Genomic DNA, 23,243 nt, shown 5'->3' on the forward strand with positions numbered 1-23,243 from the left:
TATGCGACGACAGTGTTAGTGAGATGGTGGGGGAGATGATGTTATGAAGGAGGTGTAGCTATGTCCAATGGAGGAGATGACGACGGTGTTTCATAATTCAATATATCCTTTTTCATCATTTTATATTAGGGTAAATTAGTAATTCAATAAATAGTTTGGTAGTATAGTGTACTCAGTTAATTTTAAGGTTCATTTAGCAGCACTATATATATATATATATATATATATAGTCTCATTCTATTGAGGGACACTCTTTAGGGTCCTCTATGAATTTTTTTCAATGATCCAAACCATATGTTAGTTAAATCTATATTTATAGATCATCCTTGCAAAAAATTAGACAAATCAAAAACCGCTTCAACATCCAATTGTGTCCTACAAAATCAATGAACACGGTGCTTCAAGAAAGTACTAAAATTTCAATAACTCAATTGAGTGATCATATTATATCAGATTCAAGTGATTTTTTTAGAGATGGTTTTTGAATGATTATCTAAAGATAAATGGTTTGGATTGGTGAAATACAATGCAGAGTGGGCCCTACAACAATGTTCGTCAAATAAGCTTATTTGACGGATCCCTTAATAAAAACTCTTTGTGTATATATATATATATATATATATATATATACTTAAATGAATTCTTGAATTCTTGTTCAGATGTTTATGTAACTTTTTAAACTTATAGATTTCAAATTCTATTTGGTCGATCATTTGAGAGTAGTGGTTTGTAAGGCAGCCTCTCTTGTTATTAAATGGACATGTTTCCCTCATGTAAGGATTTGTAACTTTAGGGGTTGCTTTTGTCACTCTTTAAGACATATCATATGTAACGCTTGTTAAGAACAATCCTAATTGTAGACCACAATCAATGAATAATTAATATTTTGTGGTGCGCATGCACAACATGCAGATGGACGTGAGCTGCTACCAAAGAAGACCAAAAGAACCAAAGCTTCTGTTTCCCATGATCATTGAGATTCTGAGCTGGCTACCGGTGGAGTCATTGCTCAGATTCAAATCTGTCAACAAAAACTGGTCTTCGTCGATGGAAGAATACAGCTTCATTTCAAAGCATATGAATCGGACAAGACCTGTACGACTAAAATATCGATTGACAAAGCAACCTGGCTACATAGCCCTTGGTTCCGAGGAAAATTACGAGTGCATGTTCATTGTTGCTGGCTTGGTTCTAGAGAAGCATTCTTCCAGCCAAGTTTGCCGCATCAGAAATCCAGCCACCCACCAAGTGCTTTACTTGCCTGATGCCCATCTTGGTGTCAACCTAATGGTATCCACTTTTAATTCATCGACTGGTGAGGTAAAATTGGTAGCTTCCTACCGTGAAAACAATGAGGCAGGGTTTGAAGTTTTGACAGTTGGCAAGGATGAGAATTGGAGACCTTTGAAATACCCTAATCAGGGTTTGTCAAATAAACAGGCCAAAAGAAGACAATTTCTTCTTGCTGATAAGGCTGATGCTGGGGTTTGCTATTGTGCTGAAACCCTAACTGATGGACAAGACATGTGCTTAGAAGTTCACTGTCTTGATCTCTGGAGTGAGACATTCATGACAGCCACTCTGCCCGGGGGAGTTTTTTCTGATTTGAGCAAAGCTCGGATTATCAGTTGGAACCAAAGTATAGCTGTGGTTGATATAATTGATGAAGCTCTTCATGCCTTGGTGTTAGAGGACTTCAAGGAGCAAAAATGGAGCCGATACAAGAACATTGTTCCAATGAAGTTTTTGAAGGAAACCCGATTTCCGGAAGGTGGATCTATTGTTCCTTCCAGTGTTGATTCTGATGACCTCAGGTTTGTTTATAATAATGGAGAGGTAGTTCTTGTGTACGATATGAAAATGCGCAAAGTTAAGAGTTTCATACGTCGAAGGTTTGATGGGGAAGGTTGGGGAAATCATAGGCCAAGCCTGATGAGTTTCGAGGGAATGAGGCCAGAAGAGGAGGGTGCAAGTACAAGTACAACCCAAGAATGAAGATTATAATCAGAGCAATTACAGTTTCATTGATCAGCATTTTAATTTTTCTATACCTAGCTAAGCTAGTACTTATCTTAAAGAAATTTTTTTATGTTAGTTTAATTGAACCACATATTTGATTCGGTTTGACATGTGGAAACTCCTCGAACTATATAATGAGTTTATGAGTTGATTATCATTTATCTATTACGAAAACTATTATTGAACAAATTTGAGTGTATGACTTTTTAGTTGTTGGAAACATTGAATGAAGAAGCCAATGTTTACTTTGTTTTTTTTAAGTGATAGTCTAAACTACTCTGATATACACGAAGAAAGACTCGAATTTGAATACAACAACATACTATCCTAATCAACTGACTTAACCCACGTTTGCAATATAAGAAAAACTATTAAACTAAGAGCTAATTAATTATTCAAACTTATTTTAATTGTCGACTCAACTCAATTTTGATCCCTGTCTATAAAGAACAACCAATTTCACCCAATACATCAACCAAAGCAGTAGATGAAGAGGAATTCTATTGCAACCCCAAAATCGCTGATGACACCGACCCCCCAGCAATTTTGTTGTCTCAAAAACCCTATTCTACCCTTAGATAAAATTTTAAAATAGGGGTGGTAATGTAATTTGGTATTCTTATTTTCAAAAACCAAATCAAAGACCGCCGCTTTACCAACATTCAAACCCTCTGCAACGGTCGATTGGTCTCCTTTCTCTCGATCTCTGAAGATCAGAACCCGAAAAGAGCAAAAGATTACCGAACGATGGCGTCTTTCAAGGTAAGCTTTTAGGAACGTATCTAAGAAAAAAAATAATAAAAAATTTCCCGTCTAATTCTTGAAAGTCGAATTTATTGATGAATGAATTAGGGATGTGCTTTGAATTCTTGCTCCGTACAAGTATGGCATTTTCTTGAAAAAGAACTAAGGTTTAGATATCGGAATTTTAGGGTTTCTTTTCTGGCAGTTGTTTTATTGTGAAAATTAGCTTGAATTGAACTAAAGTCTCTCGGTCTTTCTAGAAATTGGATCATCGACAGAGCAATTTGACACATCAAGCGAGAAACAAAATGGTGGCTGCTCAGGTCAGCAAATCCTGATATTCAATTCTCGGTTTACTTTCTTTGATTTCTCTCTCTTTTTTGCCTTTTGGACGAAAGCAATTCTGACATCTATGAACCTCCGATTGGTCTTTCAAATTTTTCAGCCAAAATTCAGCATAGGACCGAATGGAGTCGGCAAAGAAAACTTAACACGCACGAGTGGCGCAAAAACTCAATTCTTACTTCTTCTACTGATTTTGAAGTTCGTGTGGTGGTGATTTATTAACTGATTTCATTATTTTTTTTCAATTTCTTCAACAGTTGGTGTTACAAGTTTTAAGGTTTATTCAGAAAGTGAAACTACCAACGCTGAAGCTAATAGCAGGTAATTTCTGTTCTAAATTTTTGAAATTTCACTACAAGAATATAATATTATGGTTTTAATCGACGTCTAAGTTGTGGTGGAACATTATGGTTTTCTTTCTTCGTCTAATGTATGCTTTTCTTGGGATTAAAAAAAGAAAGAGATGAAATTTTCCTTGCAACTAAAATCAGCTAAGCCTTCATTCCAGAATTTAACTCTTAAGGGTTTTTTTAATTGTATATAAACCTCAAAGTATTAGATTTTAGTCATAAAATCTGCCCACTTCTTCTAAGTTCTTGGCAACCATTAAATTGCAAGGGGAATTATTTCTGTTTTTCCCTTTTACTTTCAGGAGTTCTGTACCAGTTAACAAAGCATCTACCCTGGAGAATACAATTGCTATAAAGGTAATTGATCATCTCCTCAGTCATCTGCTTGTTTTGTGGTGAATTGAGATGGAGTGTAACTTATTGTGATAAACTGTGCTTTTTAATTAAATTTTAATGTTTTCTATGTGTTAATTGTTTTGTTATCAAGGCTGGTTTGAAAACTAAGGACAAGAGAAAAGGCATACTTGGTAGTTCTACAGGTAAGGTTTAACCAGACTGTACTTGTGATGCAAAGTTGAGTTACATGTCTTAAAACAGTTCCTTTTTCAAATTGGTGCTGTCCTTTTCTTAGCAAATGCAAATATTGGGAGAAGAGCATTGGCCGATGTCAGCAATATGAAAAGCAATTCTTCTAGGATAGCAGGGGGTGATGCCTCTAAGAAAATGTTGGTACTTTTTTATTTTCTCAAATAGTTCCTTCAGTTTGGATTTTGAGCTGGAAGTTCTAAAGTTTGAGCTATGTTCAATGCAGGAATGGTAAAAGTGAGAGAAAGAAATCTTTGCAACGGTATGCATTTTGACTTTATGGTCATCATCGTTATTGCTCTATTTTGGTATATAATGCATACAGATTGATATGGATATAGATACTAGCAAATATGTGAGTATTTTTGAGATCCTTGGCTTTTACTTGAATGCAGCACTGTTTTCTTTTGTATCTTTCTAGGGTTTCCGTGGGTACGGGCATTAAGACTATGAGTGTATCATCAAGGAGATCCTTCCTGGTAAGAATGTTCAAGTTATAGCTCTCTTATTTCCATGATTGTGTAGTGTGCTGTTCTGTTTTACGTGGATGTTTTCTCCATAATATGGGAAAAGGACAAAAAAAAGGAAAAACAAAATAAATAAGAAAGCACTTCAATTTATTTTACATATAATTTTACCCCCAATCTAGGCAACAGCTGCAAAACTTAAACTGCTTCTCCTATCCATGTTTTGCCTCTGAGAGGTCAAGTTTGTTTGCCACTGTCCCTTTGTATGTTTTGTTATTTGGTCATCCACTTTTAACTAATGAATTTTTTCATACTTGCATTAGGGAAAAGGACAGGAAAGCCCTAGCCAAGGCGTATCTAGGTTGCAGACTTCAAAGAGAGGTTACTTTAATACTTCTGAAGTGCTATTATAGTTTCCCTGATTCAGCGCTGTTTGAAAATTTTCCATTATGGATAACTGTAGCTATTAAAGACTTGAAGGCCCCTTCAGACAACCAAAGGACCAAGGCTATGGGTCTCGGCCGTGAATCTGTTGCTGCAGATGGCAGGTCTGACCAAAATTTGTTTTCCCTCTCTTTATTAGAAATAAGAAATTGTGCTGCAATTTTATTTCTTTGTTGTGCCTTTGAAATTTTTTTATTTGGCCCATATTCTTTTGAAACTGAATTTTTAAAGACCCTTAATTAGATTTTCTTTTCTTTTCGTATGTCAGGAGGACTTCAAGGAATACACTTAAACTGATAAGGTCTCTGATGTGCAAAACATGTTTGGTTATGTACTGTGAATAAGTTGTGCATCTGTTATTGATGTAATTTCCTATTCCCCTTTCTTCATTTTAAAGGAAGTCTCTGCCGGTGTTAAAGGTCAACCCAGAAGAAACGAGTATTCCAAAGGTTGCTGTTATACATTTTATATACGTTCTTTGGTTGAGCTTTTCTAACAGGACTATGATTTCTAAGTTGGACATTTATGTTTTTTGCTTTCCTACTTGTAGGAAAATGCTGGAAGTTCTGAAAATGCTGAAGAAAAGAGTGGGTATTATGGTAAGATGCCTTGACTTATTTAAGATTTGATAAGTGCATGTCTAAGGATCTCTGACCAAATGGCATTGTGGAATACAGTTAGGGCTAAAGTTGGCAGGACGGTAGTACCCAGAGTAAGCAACAATGCTAGGAGCCATCTGTTGCAGAATCGAGTGAGTGATGGCTTTATGAATATGTGAGTCACAGTGATCCATAAAACTAGCATTTTTCTTCCTCTTAAATACCGTTAAAAGATTTTGCTGATAATTGTGGCATATCGTGTTAACTTCATTTTGCTTCTGAATGAATGAAATGGCAGTATCTTACATTTATGGATAGTGGGATTATTTTTTATGGTATAGGCCATGTCTAAAATGTCAATGTCAAGATGCACTTAGAACTATAAGGGAATACAGTAAAAAACTTGTATTCTGTATTCATCCCAATTCTATGAATCTTGTGGTTTCTCCTACTTATTTATAAACCTTTCCTTTTTCATTGGTCTGGAAAAAGAAAGTTTACTCTAGTGCTTGTTACATGGTGTCTAAGAATCAATTTCATAACATTACATGTTAATATAATTTTTCATTCTTGAAAGTCACAGCACACATAGATTAAGAATGGATTCTTTGGCATGTGAAGGTATCTCACTTGTTATGCCTGGTGAGTTCCCTCTTGGGTTTCTCCAACCTTTCAGCAAAAAAGGAGCTGAAAATGTTATATGGAGCGCTGGGGGTTTTCATTTTGGCCTTCAAAGGGAGCAAGGGTAGTGAGAGACTTGAGGGGCTCCTGTAATCACTTTATTTTTTTCTTTCACTATTATTGTTTGAATTACTACATTGGTTAACTCTTTAATTCGTTCAGTGTATTTATATTGCATTACCTTTTAATATATATCTTAATTAAACAAGGTTGAGATTCCTATCTATTAATAGTTTTCTTGTGATCTGAGATTGCAGGGGTCAAGCTAATTCAAATACTCGTGTGTTGCCGAGAATTTCTGTGAGAGTAAGTACAACTAGAACTCATGCACACCCAACCTCCCCACCCCCCCCCCCCGCCCTCTCTTTTCCACAAACACACATAAAATTACTTTGTCATTTTGTTTGACCAATTTTTATATTAGTTACTCAAGTTTATCTGTTTCAATAGATTAACAACTTCTATTGTGTTGACATGTTTTCTTTTCAATGGTTAAACAATCGGTCAGTAGAATTTTATTATTGTTGAATGCAATAAGAATATTTGTATTTCAACATATAGTGAAATTTTTTTAATCGATGACTAGTTTGTGCTAAATATGAGTATTTGCAATACCTATAAGTCAACACAAATTGATTATAACTTTGTCTGCTTTGATTGGTTTACGTCATTTAGTTCCTTAACACTGTTAAATCAAGTTATTGCTTAAGCCACATCGATTATTTTTTCTGCAACTTGAAGCTTTATGACAGTGCATTCATTTAATCACTTTACCTGAGTCATTGCTATTCGTAATTTATTGTAAGCCTCCATTGTTCCATCACCACTTCTAAGTTTTGAATTCAAAGTATTCAGTATTCTATATGTTGTTTTGTAGATATCCATAAATATCAGAGTACTGAATCATCCTGACTTTGTTTCTTGGCATGTTATATCTGGATGAAATCAATATCATATGTTTATTTATGTTCCTTTAATTTTATTGTGATCCAGCCAATTCTGAAGTCCACACTGAATACTTCCGAATCCCAAAGGACTTTGAAATCGAAGTGTGCATCAGGTCCAAAAAAATTGGTTTCTGCTACTGCAACTTCATCCAAAACTGAAAAAGTGGTTACATCTTTTCTTCCTGAGAATGTTAAGCATGATTCCACTCAAGGAGAGCTTCCATCTGATGGCAAGTGCAGCCATAGTGTTTCAAGTACCATCTCCAGGAGAAACTCAAATAGGAGGCGATCTTACACATCTCTGTTGATGACTGGATCAAAGGTTGGGGCTTACCGTATTCCAATACTACTGCCTTTATTATATCTTTGTGGACTTTAATCACACTTGAACCCATTTGCAGTTACTAGAGGAACGTGATGAAGCTATGAAACAAGAAGAACTGCCAAGTATTGATGATGATTGCAATCAACTGGAAGTTTCTGATTATGTTGATGAGATCTATCAGTATTACTGGGTTTCTGAGGTAATGGTCATGATGTCTCTCTAATACCATTGTTTTCATTTTAGTCTAGTAAGAATAGTGGGCGTCAAAATGTTCTTCATACTTTCAGAGTGTTCAAATCCTCTACATGTCTGCACACACAGCAATAAATGTATATTTATCTCCCCTATGATAAATTGGATTCACATCATGCTGGCCTTCAGTGCCATTATCCTGAGATCTTTTGGGTTCACGTCACAAGTTTTTTTTTTATGTTTCTTCATTTTTCTTGCATGATTCTCTTACGGGTTCCAAGACCATATTTTGTGTAGTTCAAATTCTGACCTGTTGCCACTTTCTTCCTCTTCCCTCCTGTAGTCATACTACCTGCAGTTCTTATTCTGACTTGTTGAATGTGTTTAACTGCAGGCACAGAATCCACCTCTGGAAAATTTCATGTTGATTCAGGCAGACATTACTCCTCATATGCGAGGCATATTGGTCAATTGGTTAATTGAAGTACTTTTTTTTACCTTTTTATGCACTCATGCTCTTTTTTCTTCTTTTCATCCTGTTGGTTCATTTTTGCATTTCCTTGTGTTTAATAGTTGGCTATCCCCTTGCTTTTGCTATGCTAATTTGTTTGTCGATATGGGAACAGGTACACTTCAAATTTGAATTGATGCAAGAAACACTTTATCTCATGGTCACATTGTTGGACCAGTATCTTTCTCAAGTCACAATCAAGAAGGATGAAATGCAGTTAGTTGGTCTCACTGCACTCTTGCTGGCATCAAAATACGAGGATTTTTGGCATCCTAGGGTAAATATCAATATCTCAACTTCCATGCATTTTTCATGATTTGCTTTCTTATGCTCTACAAAAAAAAAAAAAAATGCAGGTCAAAGAACTAATTAGCATCTCAGCTGAGTCATACACAAGAGACCAGGTCCTCAGAATGGTATGCGTCCTTTTATTTGTCAGATTATTTGGGTATATCTGATTATTGTTGGGTATGCGTCTTTTTATTGCTGTATTGTATAGGTTTCTATTCTTCCAGTCCTAACAATAAACTCTGGCTTTGCTTTTCAGGAGAAACTCATGCTTAAAAAGTTGAAGTTTCGTCTTAATGCACCTACTCCATATGTTTTCATGTTAAGGTTTCTCAAGGCTGCTCAGTCAGAACCAAAGGTATTTAATAATTTCTAAGGCTAAGAAACGGAAAATTTGATCAACGATTAACTCCATAACTACAAGTGTTTCTGTGTCTGTGTGAGTTGTAGATGAATGAAAAAAATTCAAATAAGAAAGAGAGATTGCATACCACAGTTTAGTAGTCAACTATAGAGTCACCTCTGATTGAATCTTTAGCTTTGCTAATTACTTTGTGGACATTGCTGCAGCTTGAACACCTAGCGTTCTACCTTATCGAGTTGTGTTTAGTTGAATATGAAGCTTCAAGGTTCAAGCCCTCATTGCTGTGTGCAGCAGCCCTTTATGTCGCAAGGTGCACCCTGCAGATAACTGCGGCTTGGACCCCACTGCTCTGCAAACATGCTCGCTATGACGTGTCCCAAATCAGGCACTGCTTCTTTAGAAAATAAGCAAATAAATTCATGTCCTTATGTAGTGATTGCATCATAATGAATATTAACGATCGATATTTGATCATTGCAGAGACTGTGCAGAGATGATCTTAAAAGTCCAAAAAGTTGCCAGAGTGGGACGGTTGAAGGTCACGTATGAGAAGTACATGAGGCCTGATCTCAGTGGTGTTGCAGCAATAAAACCCTTGGAGAGACTTCCCCTCTGATTCAGCTCACATGGGAAGATAAGAATGTTAACGATCGGAGGGATAAGACTTTCTGATTTCATTCAAATCTTCTGCTCAAGACTGTTCTCTGACTTCAGCACGTATGGGAGATGCTTTCCCCCGATGTTGTTGAAGTCTGTCAGGATATAACTCTGCTTGTATATCTTACTGATCTAACACAATGAAGGGCATCCGTCAAGCTTGTTAAAGAAGCCTTGTTTTGTAGTGCTCCTACTGGTGATGTTGACACTTTAGGGCTTTTGGGATTGTAAAGTCTATTCATTTGGTACCACAGTTCACATCTGTATGTTCTGAGATGATATTAGTCTACACCCTATGTGTAACAACTATTGTTGTTGCTAAGAAAATATGATCTTGGAACTGAAACACATATTGTTGTTGTAACAACTATTGCTATATGAATTTCTAGCTTCCTTTAACGGTACATATTGCCTTGATCAATCATTTTCCCCCCGAGTCTGATTTAGATGACATGCTTGCTTATGCTTGCTTATGAAGCAAACAATTTGCCCATGAGCCGTAACTCAATTGGCATGGGTGAGGGCAGATTGTAGACTCAATTCCCCTTGTAACCAAAAGAAAAATCAAACCGCCACATGGATCTTCTCTTGGGGGAAAACCTGGACATAACAGAACTGATTTCCGACTCAAACAAGGTTTATCAGCTCTGAAATGCAGAGCATTGACCTCTCCAAGAAGCAACCTAGTTACACAGCAGTTTGTCAACATGGCCACTGAAAGTGGCTCTACAAATCATATACTACCTACCCACAAGGCCAGCATGAGTCAAAGACCATCATTATATGAAAAATCACCACTGTTGGTCCACTCAGAAAACACTTGATCAAGTATTGCTCTACCAAGAACAGCACGGCAGACGGCAGACGTATAGAGGTTCACCCAACAAGTAGCAAAGACATCAGGCAAAAAAAGAGTACAAATGCAAGGTAGGGATGAAGTAAAGAAGGGAAACAAAGGTGATAAAGTAGAGATGGCATCGAGGCTTTGGACTATGAAAATAAAATCTGGAAGCAAATCTGAACAGAATCGGTGCTGGAATTCTTATGTATATTGATCAAATAATAGTTTTTGTAACAAATACATGGTCAATTTATTCTTATGTATATTGACCAAAAAAATACAATTTATTCTATGTTTACAACAAGTAAAAAGTGGTACGTTTAGCCAAACAGTAGTCTTGTTAACACACACACGATCAGTAATTGACACCAAATATAGTGTTTCTTATGAAGTTTAGTAGCACTAGATGCACCAGGTGTGAAGTAAATATCTGGCACTCCTGGTTCCCCTGTGAAGGACATTTGTGGTATTGGTGGCGGAGTTGGGGGAGGCAGAGTTGGTACCAGCGGAGCTAGGGGCGTAAGCAGAGGAACTGGTGGAGGTGTAGTTGGCAAAGGCAGAGTTGGGCGAGGCCTATTTAGCAAAGGCGGAGGCATAACCTGTAGAGGCGGAGGCGTAGCTGGCAAGGGTGGAGATGACGGAGGCGTAGCTGGCAAGGGCGGAGATTGCGGAGGCATAGCTGGCAAGGGTGGAGATTGCGGAGGTGTAGCTGGCAAGAGTGGAGATTGCGGAGGCATAGCTGGTAAGGGCGGAGACTGCGGAGGCGTGGCCGGTAGGAGCGGAGATGGATGAGGAGTAGCTGGTAGGGGCGGAGGCGTTTCTGGCAAGGGTGGAGCTGGCAAAATAAGAACTAGTGGAGGTGCAGCCGGCAGAGGTGGAGATGGCGGAGGCATAACGAGCACAGGCGGAGATGGTGGAGGAATAACGGGCACAGACGAAGATGGTGGAGGAATAACGGGCACAGGCGGAGATGGCGGAGGCATAACAGGCACAGGCAGAGGCATAACGGGCACTGGCGGAGATGGCGGAGGCATAACAGGCACAGGCAGAGATGGCGGAGGCATAACAGGCACAGGCGGAGACGGCGGAGGCATAACGGGCACAGGCGGAGACGGCGGAGGCATAACGGGCAAAGGCAGAGACGGCGGAGGCGTAGCTGGCAGAGGCACGGTTGGCAAAGGCATAGCTGGCGGAGAAGTAGTCGGTTCCGTCCCTGACTTGAGGCAAGGTACATTGGGCACAATGGTGCCAATGGAAGTTCCAATAGCATTGTTGCAAGAAGCATAAATCTTCTTATCAGGAACCACCGAGGTGATTTTGATGCGGTCCATTATAATGTTGCGGCAACCTGAATTCTGGTCACAATCTAATTTGATCGCTTCCTCATTCGCAGATGTTCCTTCAAAATCAATGTACTTCACATCTTCCACCAACAGAGCCGAGGCTTGACTTTTACAGTTGTGATCATTATTACAATAAAACTGGTCAATGATGATGGGATTTTTAGCTGCATCGAGTGTGATCTTCTCAAAGGTTATGTTCTTAGCGTACCCCGATCCTCCCTGCCATGTCTTGATCCTAGCTCCATTTGTAGTCCCACTAAAACTACTATCTCTCACGTACACATTTTGCACTGTCTCAAGAGCCCCATTCGCTCCCAAGCTTCCCACACTGTTGGCAAAAGAGAATTTTAAGTTAGTAAGACAACATAAGCGAACTGTTTTGAATAAGGATTTATGTTAAGGACTACGTACCTAATACCATGACCCGGCCCACACGCGATGTTGGCAATGTTGAGATCGTAGCAGCCACCGTTGATGGCTATGCAGTCATCGCCGGTTCCGATAGCAGAGTTTTGAATGAAGACATTGCGTGAGTTTGAGATGTCAATGCCATCAGTGTTTGGACTGTCTTCAGGTGCGGTTATGGTGAGATGAGACACATACACATTGTTGCACCTGCTTATAGCAATGTGGGCTCTTGCGCTGTTTAGATGAGTAAGTCCACTTAGTTTAAGATTATCGCATCCATGGAAGTGCAGAGCCTGCAATAACATTCAAATTTTAATAAACCCAAATTCAGTAGAAAAAAAATAAAAATAAAAATTAGTTTTAATTAAATTAAATTGAAAAAGAAAAATAATCCATACATCTGGTGCTTTGCAATTCTGCTTGTTCATCATGAGTTTGCGTGATAATCTGTCGTATTGGTTGGTAGTGGTCCACCAAGATGAACCCTGACCGTCGATTTCTCCTGAACCATCAACTACGAGATTGCCCACATCCTTGAATTGGAGCCAATCTGAATCTGATTCACACTCGGTCCATCCATCCAGCATTTTAGGTGCCACCAGTTTGCCCATGATCTGCTCACCACACGGAAGGGAAACAAATTAATAATTTAATAATTTTTAATTAAGTAAGAATAATCATTTAGTTTAAATAAGATAAGAATAAGGGTTAACTACTCAAACGTGGACTCCAGGTGGCTTCTTTTTGCTGAAGTGGACTCCAGGTGGACTTAAAATTATTTTTAAAAATAATTAAAATTTTAAAAACAAAACCATAAAATAATAAAATAACCAAAAAAAAACCCAGCACCTCCATCGCAACCTCCCCCACTCCCCACTCCCCACTCCCCATCCCAAACCTCCCCCCTCCGCCGGAATCCACACTCTCTCTCTCTCTGTCTCTCTCTCTCCCCCCGTCTTTTTCTCTCTCTTCCCGTCTCTTCCTCTCCTCCGAGGGCAGTGGCGATGCGAACGTGAGGATCTCCGATGGGCAATGGCGATGACGACGACGATTGAGATTGGGATTCCGGTTCGGATTCGGGTACGAGTAGTTGTTTTTCCATTTGCGGCGGCGACAGTGTTTTTTGGTTTTTGTGGGAGGAGGAAGATTTTTGGGTGATAATCGGATGATTTGATGACATTGAATTGATAATCCTACGGCTGGGGTGAGGGGAGAGTGGGGCGGGGTTGTGTTTTTTACTTTCTTTTTTAATTTTGTGTTATTTTATTTTATTATTTTACTTGTTAGATTTTAAATTTATGTTAAACTGTACTTTTAATTATCTTTAAAAGATAAAGACTTTTTTATTAATTTTTTAGTCTGTATCAGCCAAAAAAATGGGAGCCTATGTTTGTCACATTATCATTTAACATACCTATTAACAGTATAACTAATAGAGTAATGAATTTGTAAGTTTTTTATGAGTTTAGGTATCTACATGCAAAACTGTTAAAATTGAGTACTAATTTGAAACGACCCAAAATTCGGTTACTTTTTTGTAGCTAACCCAAATAAGATAAGAATAATAATTTGATGGTTTTGTTACCTGAACATGAACACCATTTGAGTTGCAAGGACCTCGAAACTTGATGGGTTGCAATAAGAATGCTTTCATCTCTGGTATAACAAGTGTTGGCACGCCATTAGGTTCATCTGCTGCTCCACACAACTCTCCCCATGCTTTTAGAAAAGCCTGTATTTGCAAATTGAAGAACCCATAAGTGATTGCTCCTTTTAACTTTAAGATAATGGAAAACAAATCAAGAAAAATAAAAAGGTTCTCTTCTTTCATTGGATATCATGATGGCACGTTAATGTTGTCGAATTATCCATCCAAAACTATTAATAACACGAACATGTATCTTGTGTGAATATATGGTTTAAATTTAAAGGTTGACAACATTAACACGTCAAGTTACCTAACAAACGAATATTACTCGAAATAACTTGACACATGCATTAAATTACCTTGGAATCGTCAGTTTTTCCATCTCCAACAGCACCGTAGTCGAGAACATCAAACGTTCTTTGGCCATGTCCAAAACCAGTCCAGACTATCAAAATCAAAACAAATATCTTCTTCATATCGGTTACGAAACAATGAAGAATAAACAAAAGGAAGCTAACGGGCACTATAACAGAAGAATCACAACAGTAATAGTTATATATGATAGTAGAGCGTAACATATATATGATGTTCTCAGAGGGTTCCTAGTTATAATAAGTTTTAGGTTTCAATTAGGAAATTAGTTTTCCTTTTCTAAATTATGAACGTTGACTTTACTCGCTTTAGCATGGAACATTATTCCCTATGTATATAAGGATTTTAGGATTTAATGCGCCAAAACCTTGTGGCAGAAGGATTTTAGGATTTAATCGCTCTGTCTCATCTTCTCCATCACGCTTTCGGTGGTACTTGGACCAAATTTTGCAGGTGAGTTTATTGTTACAAACTCTTGTAATGTTTACAATTGATTCTCTTATAATTAGCCTTGTTTTTTGCTCGTGCTCAAAGTTTTATCATACATGTCAACTTTATTTTTTGGTATTCGTTGTCAATATGATTAAGATATTGTTAGATTCTGTTTTATTATTTTTTGAGAATGAAAATCATAGACTATATTTAAAGTTAGGAAAAAAAAAAAAAAAAACCTTAAATTTCATCGCCAGACTCTGTTGAATTGAAACTTCGATTTTGAAAGCTGTTCTACTATCCAAAGTACACTTCCTGTAAAAAATTAATTAACTATTTTTCGGGTCATAAAACTGATTGTTTCTAATTGTTTTGATGAACACTGGCCATTATTTCTTTAAAATTTAACGAAGTACTAGTTAGACAGAAATAGTAAATGTGCTAACATGCTTGTATTTCCCTAATTATCAGGCGCTTCTTCAATTGGAGTATGCTATGGACTGGTAGCCATGCTTCTCGTCGTCGGCAGTTGAAAGTCACCCAAGGTAGCTGCATTTGAAATCCGGTCCAACTCTTCTCTTTCTACTCGAAGAAAAGAAGGACTCGGCTCTTACTTCAAATATTGCTAGCCCAGTTACTCTCTCATTCTCTAATTTTCTTTCCGCACGATCACTCTCAGATTGTCGATTTTAGCCCACACTCAGGGGTAAGAAACTTAACTCCAGCTACATATGTAATTATAACAGTTGACTATTAATGACTCATTCGATTAGATTAGATTTATTGATGATTATTGAGATGCATAAATTCTAGTATGTAAAAAGTTCCTTGATTTGAGCTACACGTGTTTTTTCTTTCAATTTTTTTGGTAAGAAGTCTTTGAACTTTGAGCTATATAAATTACAAATTCATATCCATACTTTCAAATAAGCATGATGATGTCCACATACATATAGTCTTCTTCTATTGGGGGACACACCCTTCAGGGTCTTCTACGATTTTTTTTTTTCAACGATCTAAACCATCTATTTCTATTGAGTGGTCAAATGATATCGGATTCAAGTGATTTTTTGTAGAGATGATCTTTGAATGATTATCTAAAAAATAAACTATTGGATTAATGAAATACAATGCAGAGTAGGCCCTACAAAAATGTCTCTCTCAATAGAAGCTATATATATATATATATATATTCAGTCCCCTTCTATTGAGGACACCCTTTTGGGTCCTCTATGAATTTTTTTTCCAACAATCCAAATCATTTATTTTTTAAGTCTATATTCATAGACCATCCAATAAAACCCTTAAAGAGGCTTCCCCTCTGATTCAACTCAAACGGGAAGATAAGAATGTTAACGATATGAGAGACAAAACTTTCTGATTTCATTTAAACCTTCTGCTCAAGACTATTATCGGACTTCAGCAAGTATGGGAGATGCTTTCCCCAGATGTTGTTTTGTAGTGCTCCTATTGTTGATGTTTGTCTACTTTAGGGCTTTTGTGGTTGTAAAGTTTGTTCATTCCACAGTTCATTGTAAGTTGTGTTGCATGCTTTTATGTTCTGAGCTCATATAAGTGTAACAATTATTGTTGTTGCTAAGAAAATATGATCTTGGAACTGAAACTGAAACACATATTTTTGTTCTAACAACTATTGCTAGTGCTATGTGAACTTCTAGCTTCCTGTTAACGGTGCATATTGCCTTGATCATTCATTTTTCCCCTTTTATCTTTTAATAAATCTAAACTATGTCTTCTGAACCTTCTACAAAGTCTGATTTCGGTGACATACTTGCTTACGAAGCAAACAATTTGCCCGTGAACCCTAAGCCCCAAGTGGCATTGGTAGGGTTAAGGGTAGATCGTAGATTCAAATCCCCTTCTCCAGCGGAGCGCCAGAACCTTGGGCTGGGGGAGAGAAACGAGAAAAGCTGTTTCCAGCGATGAGCCCAAGCCCGGGCAACACGTGGGTCCTACCAAGTCGGGCTGGCCCAAAGGCCAGTTCAGCCCGAGGTTCAAAACGAGGGCTAGTGATGATGTCATCGCTGAGCCAAGCTGGCGTCAGCCCACTCATGTGATTTTTTTTTTCTGTTGCCACGTGGCGTCGTCTGGGCTCTCCAATCTGATTTTTTCCTCCAATCCAACGGCAGCCAATTTTTTTGCAATAAAATACTGAAAAGAAAATCAGAAAATTTTAAAAAAAATACCCAAAAATAAATGAATTTTTTTCTATAAATACCAGCCAATTTTTAAAAAAATTTATCTGAAATTTTATCCAATTATGAGATATGAATAGCATTGACACGTAGGAATCCGGAAATCTTATTCGAAAATATTATCCAAATTAATTATTGAGGTAAAAAAATTTGTGAAAAAAACAAAAAAAATGACTAGTAATTGCCCTTAGCCATGGCAACAGGTGAAAATACAACCATTGAAAGTGGCTCTACAAATCATATGTTACTACCCACAAGGCCACCATGAGTCAAAGACCATCTTTATATGAAAAATCACCATTGTTGGCCCAGTTGCCTTTTAGAAGCATTAACCACTCAAGAAAAAACTTGGTAAAGTATTGTTCTACCAAGAAGGGCACACGGCAGACGTATGGAGGTTCAACTAACAAGTAACAAAGACATTAGGCAAAAAAGAGTCCAAATGCTAGGTAGGCATGATGAAGAAAAGAAGGAAAACAAAGGTGATTAAGTAAAGATGGCATCGAGGCTTTGGACTATGAAAAGCAAATCTGGAAGAGATACAGGAAATTTGAGACCCTAACTTGTATAGAAGAACAGAAGGGAACATTTTTGGATAAACATAACTATGAGCAAATGAGGAATCATGTAGGGCTGGAACAAGGTCCATGACTTAAGATGTAGGGTTAGAACAAACCAAATGTTTGAGATTAGTGGTGACAAGAAACGAATGGTAATAGCAACCGGACCAAACGAGATAAATGAGGAATCATGTAATACAGCATCTATTTTACAACTCAGCAAAAGTAGAAGAAGGCAACCTCTAACCAAATTCAACCTGTAATGCAGCATTATAAATTAAGAAGATAATTTATTAAATGAAACAAGATTTTGTATATATTATCCTGACCTGTATAAGCTCACAAAATGTACCCTAGCTTCTTTGCCTCCACCACCACAAGAAGTAAATTGAACTCTTCAGGATCTCCCTATGTATATACAACCTTGTTTTTCAACAAAAACCATTATCTGCTATCTACCAATATATAATACAAATTTAATGCACAGTACATATACGTTACATAATCTACTGTATAGATTCATATCTGAAGTAGCTCATTAGCTAACCAAACCATCTTGTGGAAGCAAGAAACCATCTCGATGCAAAGTCCTCCTCACTGCTCGATAAAACTCCACCCATGAAGATGAGTACACATCCGCAGGACCCCACAAAAACGTCAGGTTAGGACTAGGAGGGCATGCTGCCACTAAATCTAACACTGATGCAGCTGGTTTGAGCTTCTGCGGGAAATTAAATGCCAAGTTATCGACTTTGTGTTCTTATGTATATTGATCAAATAATAGTTTTTGTAACAAATACATGGTCAATTTATTCTTATGTATATTGACCAAAACAATACAATTTATTCTATGTTTACAACAAGTAAAAAGTGGTACGTTTAGCCAAACAGTAGTCTCGTTAACACATACAGGATCAGTAATTGACACCAAATATAGTGTTTCTTATGAAGTTTAGTAGCACTAGATGCACCAGGTGTGAAGTAAATATCTGGCACTCCTGGTTCCCCTGTGAAGGACATTTGTGGTATTGGTGGCGGAGTTGGGGGAGGCGGAGTTGGTACCAGCGGAGCTAGGGGCGTAAGCAGAGGAACTGGTGGAGGTGTAGTTGGCAAAGGCAGAGTTGGGCGAGGCCTATTTAGCAAAGGCGGAGGCATAACCTGTAGAGGCGGAGGCGTAGCTGGCAAGGGTGGAGATGAAGGAGGCATAACGAGCACAGGCGGAGATAGTGGAGGAATAAAGGGCACAGGCAGAGATGGCGGAGGAATAACGGGCACAGGCGGAGATGGCGGAGGCATAACAGGCACAGGCGGAGGCATAACGGGCACTGGCGGAGATGGCGGAGGCATAACGGGCACAGGCAGAGATGGCGGAGGCATAACAGGCACAGGCGGAGATGACGGAGGCATAACGGGCACAGGCGGAGACGGCGGAGGCATAACGGGCAAAGGCGGAGACGGCGGAGGCATAGCTGGCAAAGGCGGAGTTGGCAAAGGCATAGCTGGCGGAGAAGTAGTCGGTTCCGTCCCTGACTTGAGGCAAGGTACATTGGGCACAATGGTGCCAATGGAAGTTCCAATAGCATTGTTGCAAGAAGCATAAATCTTCTTATCAGGAACCGCCGAGGTGATTTTGATGCGGTCCATTATAATGTTGCGGCAACCTGAATTCTGGTCACAATCTAATTTGATCGCCTCCTCATTCGCAGATGTTCCTTCAAAATCAATGTACTTCACATCTTCCACCAACAGAGCCGAGGCTTGACTTTTACAGTTGTGATCATTATTACAATAAAACTGGTCAATGATGATGGGATTTTTAGCTGCATCGAGTGTGATCTTCTCAAAGGTTATGTTCTTAGCGTACCCCGATCCTCCCTGCCATGTCTTGATCCTAGCTCCATTTGTAGTCCCACTGAAACTACTATCTCTCACGTACACATTTTGCACTGTCTCAAGAGCCCCATTCGCTCCCAAGCTTCCCACACTGTTGGCAAAAGAGTATTTTAAGTTAGTAAGACAACATAAGCGAACTGTTTTGAATAAGGATTTATGTTAAGGACTACGTACCTAATACCATGACCCGGCCCACACGCGATGTTGGCAATGTTGAGATCGTAGCAGCCACCGTTGATGGCTATGCAGTCATCGTCGGTTCCGATAGCAGAGTGTTGAATGAAGACATTGCGTGAGTTTGAGATGTCAATGCCATCAGTGTTTGGACTGTCTTCAGGTGCGGTTATGGTGAGATGAGACACATACACATTGTTGCACCCACTTATAGCAATGTGGGCTCTTGCGCTGTTTAGATGAGTAAGTCCACTTAGTTTAAGATTATCGCATCCATGGAAGTGCAGAGCCTGCAGTAACATTCAAATTTTAATAAACCCAAATTCAGTAGGAAAAAAAAAATTTAAAAATTAGTTTTAATTAAATTAAATTGAAAAAGAAAAATAATCCATACATCTGGTGCTTTGCAATTCTGCTTGTTCATCATGAGTTTGCGTGATAATCTGTCGTATTGGTTGGTAGTGGTCCACCAAGATGAACCCTGACCGTCGATTTCTCCTGAACCATCGACTACGAGATTGCCCACATCCTTGAATTGGAGCCAATCTGAATCTGATTCACGCTCGGTCCATCCATCCAGCATTTTAGGTGCCACCAGTTTGCCCATGATCTGCTCACCACACGGAAGGGAAACAAATTAATAATTTAATAATTTTTAATTAAGTAAGAATAATCATTTAGTTTAAATAAGATAAGAATAAGGGTTAACTACTCAAACGTGGACTCCAGGTGGCTTCTTTTTGCTGAAGTGGACTCCAGGTGGACTTAAAATTATTTTTAAAAATAATTAAAATTTTAAAAACAAAACCATAAAATAATAAAATAACCAAAAAAAAACCCAGCACCTCCATCGCAACCTCCCCCACTCCCCACTCCCCACTCCCCATCCCAAACCTCCCCCCTCCGCCGGAATCCACACTCTCTCTCTCTCTGTCTCTCTCTCTCCCCCCGTCTTTTTCTCTCTCTTCCCGTCTCTTCCTCTCCTCCGAGGGCAGTGGCGATGCGAACGTGAGGATCTCCGATGGGCAGTGGCGACGACGACGACGATTGAGATTGGGATTCCGGTTCGGATTCGGGTACGAGTAGTTGTTTTTCCATTTGCGGCGGCGACAGTGTTTTTTGGTTTTTGTGGGAGGAGGAAGATTTTTGGGTGATAATCGGATGATTTGATGACATTGAATTGATAATCCTACGGCTGGGGTGAGGGGAGAGTGGGGCGGGGTTGTGTTTTTTACTTTCTTTTTTAATTTTGTGTTATTTTATTTTATTATTTTACTTGTTAGATTTTAAATTTATGTTAAATTGTACTTTTAATTATCTTTAAAAGATAAAGACTTTTTTATTAATTTTTTAGTCTGTATCAGCAAAAAAAATGGGAGCCTATGTTTGCCACATTATATCAAACAGACGTATTAACGGTATAACTAATGGAGTGATTAATATGTAAGTTTTTCATGAATTTAGGTATCTACGTGCAAAACTGTTAAAATTGAGTACTAATTTGAAACGACCCCAAAATTCAGCTACTTTTTTTGTAGCTAACCCAAATAAGATAAGAATAATAATTTGATGGTTTTGTTACTTGAACATGAACACCATTTGAGTTGCAAGGACCTCGAAACTTGATGGGTTGCAATAAGAATGCTTTCATCTCTGGTATAACAAGTGTTGGCATGCCATTAGGTTCATCTGCTGCTCCACACAACTCTCCCCATGCTTTTAGAAAAGCCTGTATTTGCAAATTGAAGAACCCATAAGTGATTGCTCCTTTTAACTTTAAGATAATGGAAAACAAATCAAGAAAAATAAAAACGTTCTCTTCTTTTTCATTGGATATCATGATGGCATGTTAATGTTGTCGAATTATCCATCCAAAACTATTAATAACACGAACATGTATCTTGTGTGAATATGTGGTTTATATTTAAAGGTTGACAACATTAACACGTCAAGTTACCTAACAAACGAACATTACTTTTATAACTTGATACATGCATTAAAAGAAGTAAATTACCTTGGAATCGTCAGTTTTTCCATCTCCAGCAGCACCGTACTCGAGAACGTCGAATGTTCTTTGGCCATGTCCAAAACCAATCCAGAATATCAAAATCAAAACAAATATCTTCTTCATATCGGTTACGAAACAATGAAGAATAAACAAAAGGAAGCTAACGGGCACTATAACAGAAGAATCACAATAGTAATAGTTATATATGATAGTAGAGCATAACATATATATGATATTCTCAGAGGGTTCCTAGTTATAATAAGTTTCAGGTTTCAATTAGGAAATTAGTTTTCCTTTTCTAAATTATGAACGTTGATTTTACCCGCTTTAGCATGGAACATTATTCCCTATATATATAAGGATTTAAGGATTTAATGCGCCAAAACCTTGTAGCAGAAGGATTTAACGACACCCTTTTGGACACCCTTTTGGTTTAAATAGAGAGCTTAAATAATATAGGAGAGACAAATAATAAGACACCCTTTCGTTATCTTACCTTAAATAATAAGACTTGCTTAAATAATATCTTACCTTGTGAAAGTTTTTTTTGTCTCCATTATTTAAGCTCTCTATATATAATATATTCAGTCCCTTTTATTGAGGACACCCTTTTGGGTCCTCCATGAATTTTTTTTTCAACAATCCAAATTATTTATTTTTTAAGTCTATATTCATAGACCATCCAATAAAACCCTTAAAGAGGCTTCCCCTCTGATTCAACTCAAACGGGAAGATAAGAATGTTAACGATATGAGAGACAAAACTTTCTGATTTCATTTAAATCTTCTGCTCAAGACTATTATCGGACTTCAGCAAGTATGGGAGATGCTTTCCCCTGATGTTGTTTTGTAGTGCTCCTATTGCTGATGTTTGTCTACTTTAGGGCTTTTGGGATTGTAAAGTTTGTTCATTCCACAGTTCATTGTAAGTTGCGTTGCATGCTTTTATGTTCTGAGCTCATATAAGTGTAACAATTATTGTTGTTGCTAAGAAAATATGATCTTGGAACTGAAACACATATTTTTGTTCTAACAACTATTGATAGTGCTATGTGAACTTCTAGCTTCCTGTTAACGGTGCATATTGCCTTGATCATTCATTTTTCCCCTTTTATCTTTTAATAAATCTAAACTATGTCTTCTGAACCTTTTACAAAGTCTGATTTGGATGACATACTTGCTTACGAAGCAAACAATTTGCCCGTGAACCCTAAGCCCCAAGTGGCATTGGTAGGGTTAAGGGTAGATCGTAGATTCAAATCCCCTTGTAACCAAAAGAAAAATCAAACCAACACATGGAGCTTCTCCGGGGGAAAACCTGGACATAGCAAAACTGATTTCTGACTCAATAACAAGGTTTATCTGCTCTTAAATGCAAAGAATTGACTTGTCAAATATGCAACCTAGTTACACAGCAATTTGTCAAGAAATGAGTCGCTGCCATTGGAAATGAAGCTTAATATAGGTTATAGACACGACCATTGAAAGTGGCTCTACAAATCATATGTTACTACCCACAAGGCCACCATGAGTCAAAGACCATCTTTATATGAAAAATCACCATTGTTGGCCCAGTTGCCTTTTAGAAGCATTAACCACTCAGAAAAAACTTGGTAAAGTATTGTTCTACCAAGAAGGGCACACGGCAGACGTATGGAGGTTCAACAAGTAACAAAGACATTAGGCAAAAAAGAGTCCAAATGCTAGGTAGGCATGATGAAGTAAAGAAGGAAAACAAAGGTGATTAAGTAAAGATGGCATCGAGGCTTTGGACTATGAAAAGCAAATCTGGAAGAGATACAGGACATTTGAGATCCTAACTTGCATAGAA

General features: G+C 38.0%; 3 protein-coding genes across 6 annotated transcripts; 1 reads left to right on the plus strand and 2 right to left on the minus strand.

Moving 5' to 3' along the window:
• Positions 1-2,972: 2,972 nt before the first annotated feature.
• LOC117624634 (putative cyclin-B3-1) lies at positions 2,973-9,939 on the plus strand. 4 transcript variants are annotated; one of them, XM_034356001.1, is made up of 23 exons: positions 2,973-3,086; positions 3,209-3,429; positions 3,761-3,815; positions 3,946-3,997; positions 4,090-4,183; positions 4,270-4,305; positions 4,465-4,522; positions 4,834-4,891; positions 4,974-5,058; positions 5,223-5,255; positions 5,352-5,403; positions 5,505-5,553; positions 5,632-5,705; positions 6,175-6,323; positions 6,492-6,540; positions 7,228-7,503; positions 7,583-7,705; positions 8,093-8,182; positions 8,325-8,486; positions 8,566-8,625; positions 8,757-8,855; positions 9,068-9,246; positions 9,342-9,939. In XM_034356001.1, the coding sequence occupies exons 5-23, from the start codon at positions 4,134-4,136 to the stop codon at positions 9,475-9,477; spliced, it is 1,818 nt and encodes a 605-aa protein (XP_034211892.1). In that variant the 5' UTR covers positions 2,973-3,086; positions 3,209-3,429; positions 3,761-3,815; positions 3,946-3,997; positions 4,090-4,133; the 3' UTR covers positions 9,478-9,939. The 4 variants fall into 4 exon arrangements, with proteins under 4 accessions (XP_034211892.1, XP_034211893.1, XP_034211894.1 ...); XM_034356002.1 differs by having other exon boundaries at positions 8,099-8,182; XM_034356003.1 differs by lacking the exon at positions 8,566-8,625.
• A 740-nt stretch (positions 9,940-10,679) lies between these two features.
• Positions 10,680-14,234, minus strand: LOC117625226 (probable polygalacturonase At3g15720). Its single transcript, XM_034356831.1, has 5 exons — positions 14,118-14,234; positions 13,696-13,842; positions 12,509-12,724; positions 12,114-12,403; positions 10,680-12,030 (listed from the first exon to the last, which is right to left on the minus strand). The coding sequence occupies exons 1-5, from the start codon at positions 14,232-14,234 to the stop codon at positions 10,680-10,682; spliced, it is 2,121 nt and encodes a 706-aa protein (XP_034212722.1).
• A 3,443-nt stretch (positions 14,235-17,677) lies between these two features.
• On the minus strand, positions 17,678-21,663 carry LOC117625227 (probable polygalacturonase At3g15720). The gene is made up of 7 exons (XM_034356832.1): positions 21,420-21,663; positions 20,988-21,134; positions 19,800-20,015; positions 19,406-19,695; positions 18,310-19,322; positions 17,886-18,097; positions 17,678-17,746 (listed from the first exon to the last, which is right to left on the minus strand). Exons 1-7 carry the CDS (start codon positions 21,636-21,638, stop codon positions 17,678-17,680), a joined length of 2,166 nt encoding a protein of 721 aa, XP_034212723.1. The 5' UTR covers positions 21,639-21,663.
• Positions 21,664-23,243: the final 1,580 nt, after the last annotated feature.

The sequence above is a fragment of the Prunus dulcis genome, chromosome 4, assembly GCF_902201215.1.
Source record: "Prunus dulcis chromosome 4, ALMONDv2, whole genome shotgun sequence".
Classification (NCBI taxonomy): Eukaryota; Viridiplantae; Streptophyta; class Magnoliopsida; order Rosales; family Rosaceae; genus Prunus; species Prunus dulcis.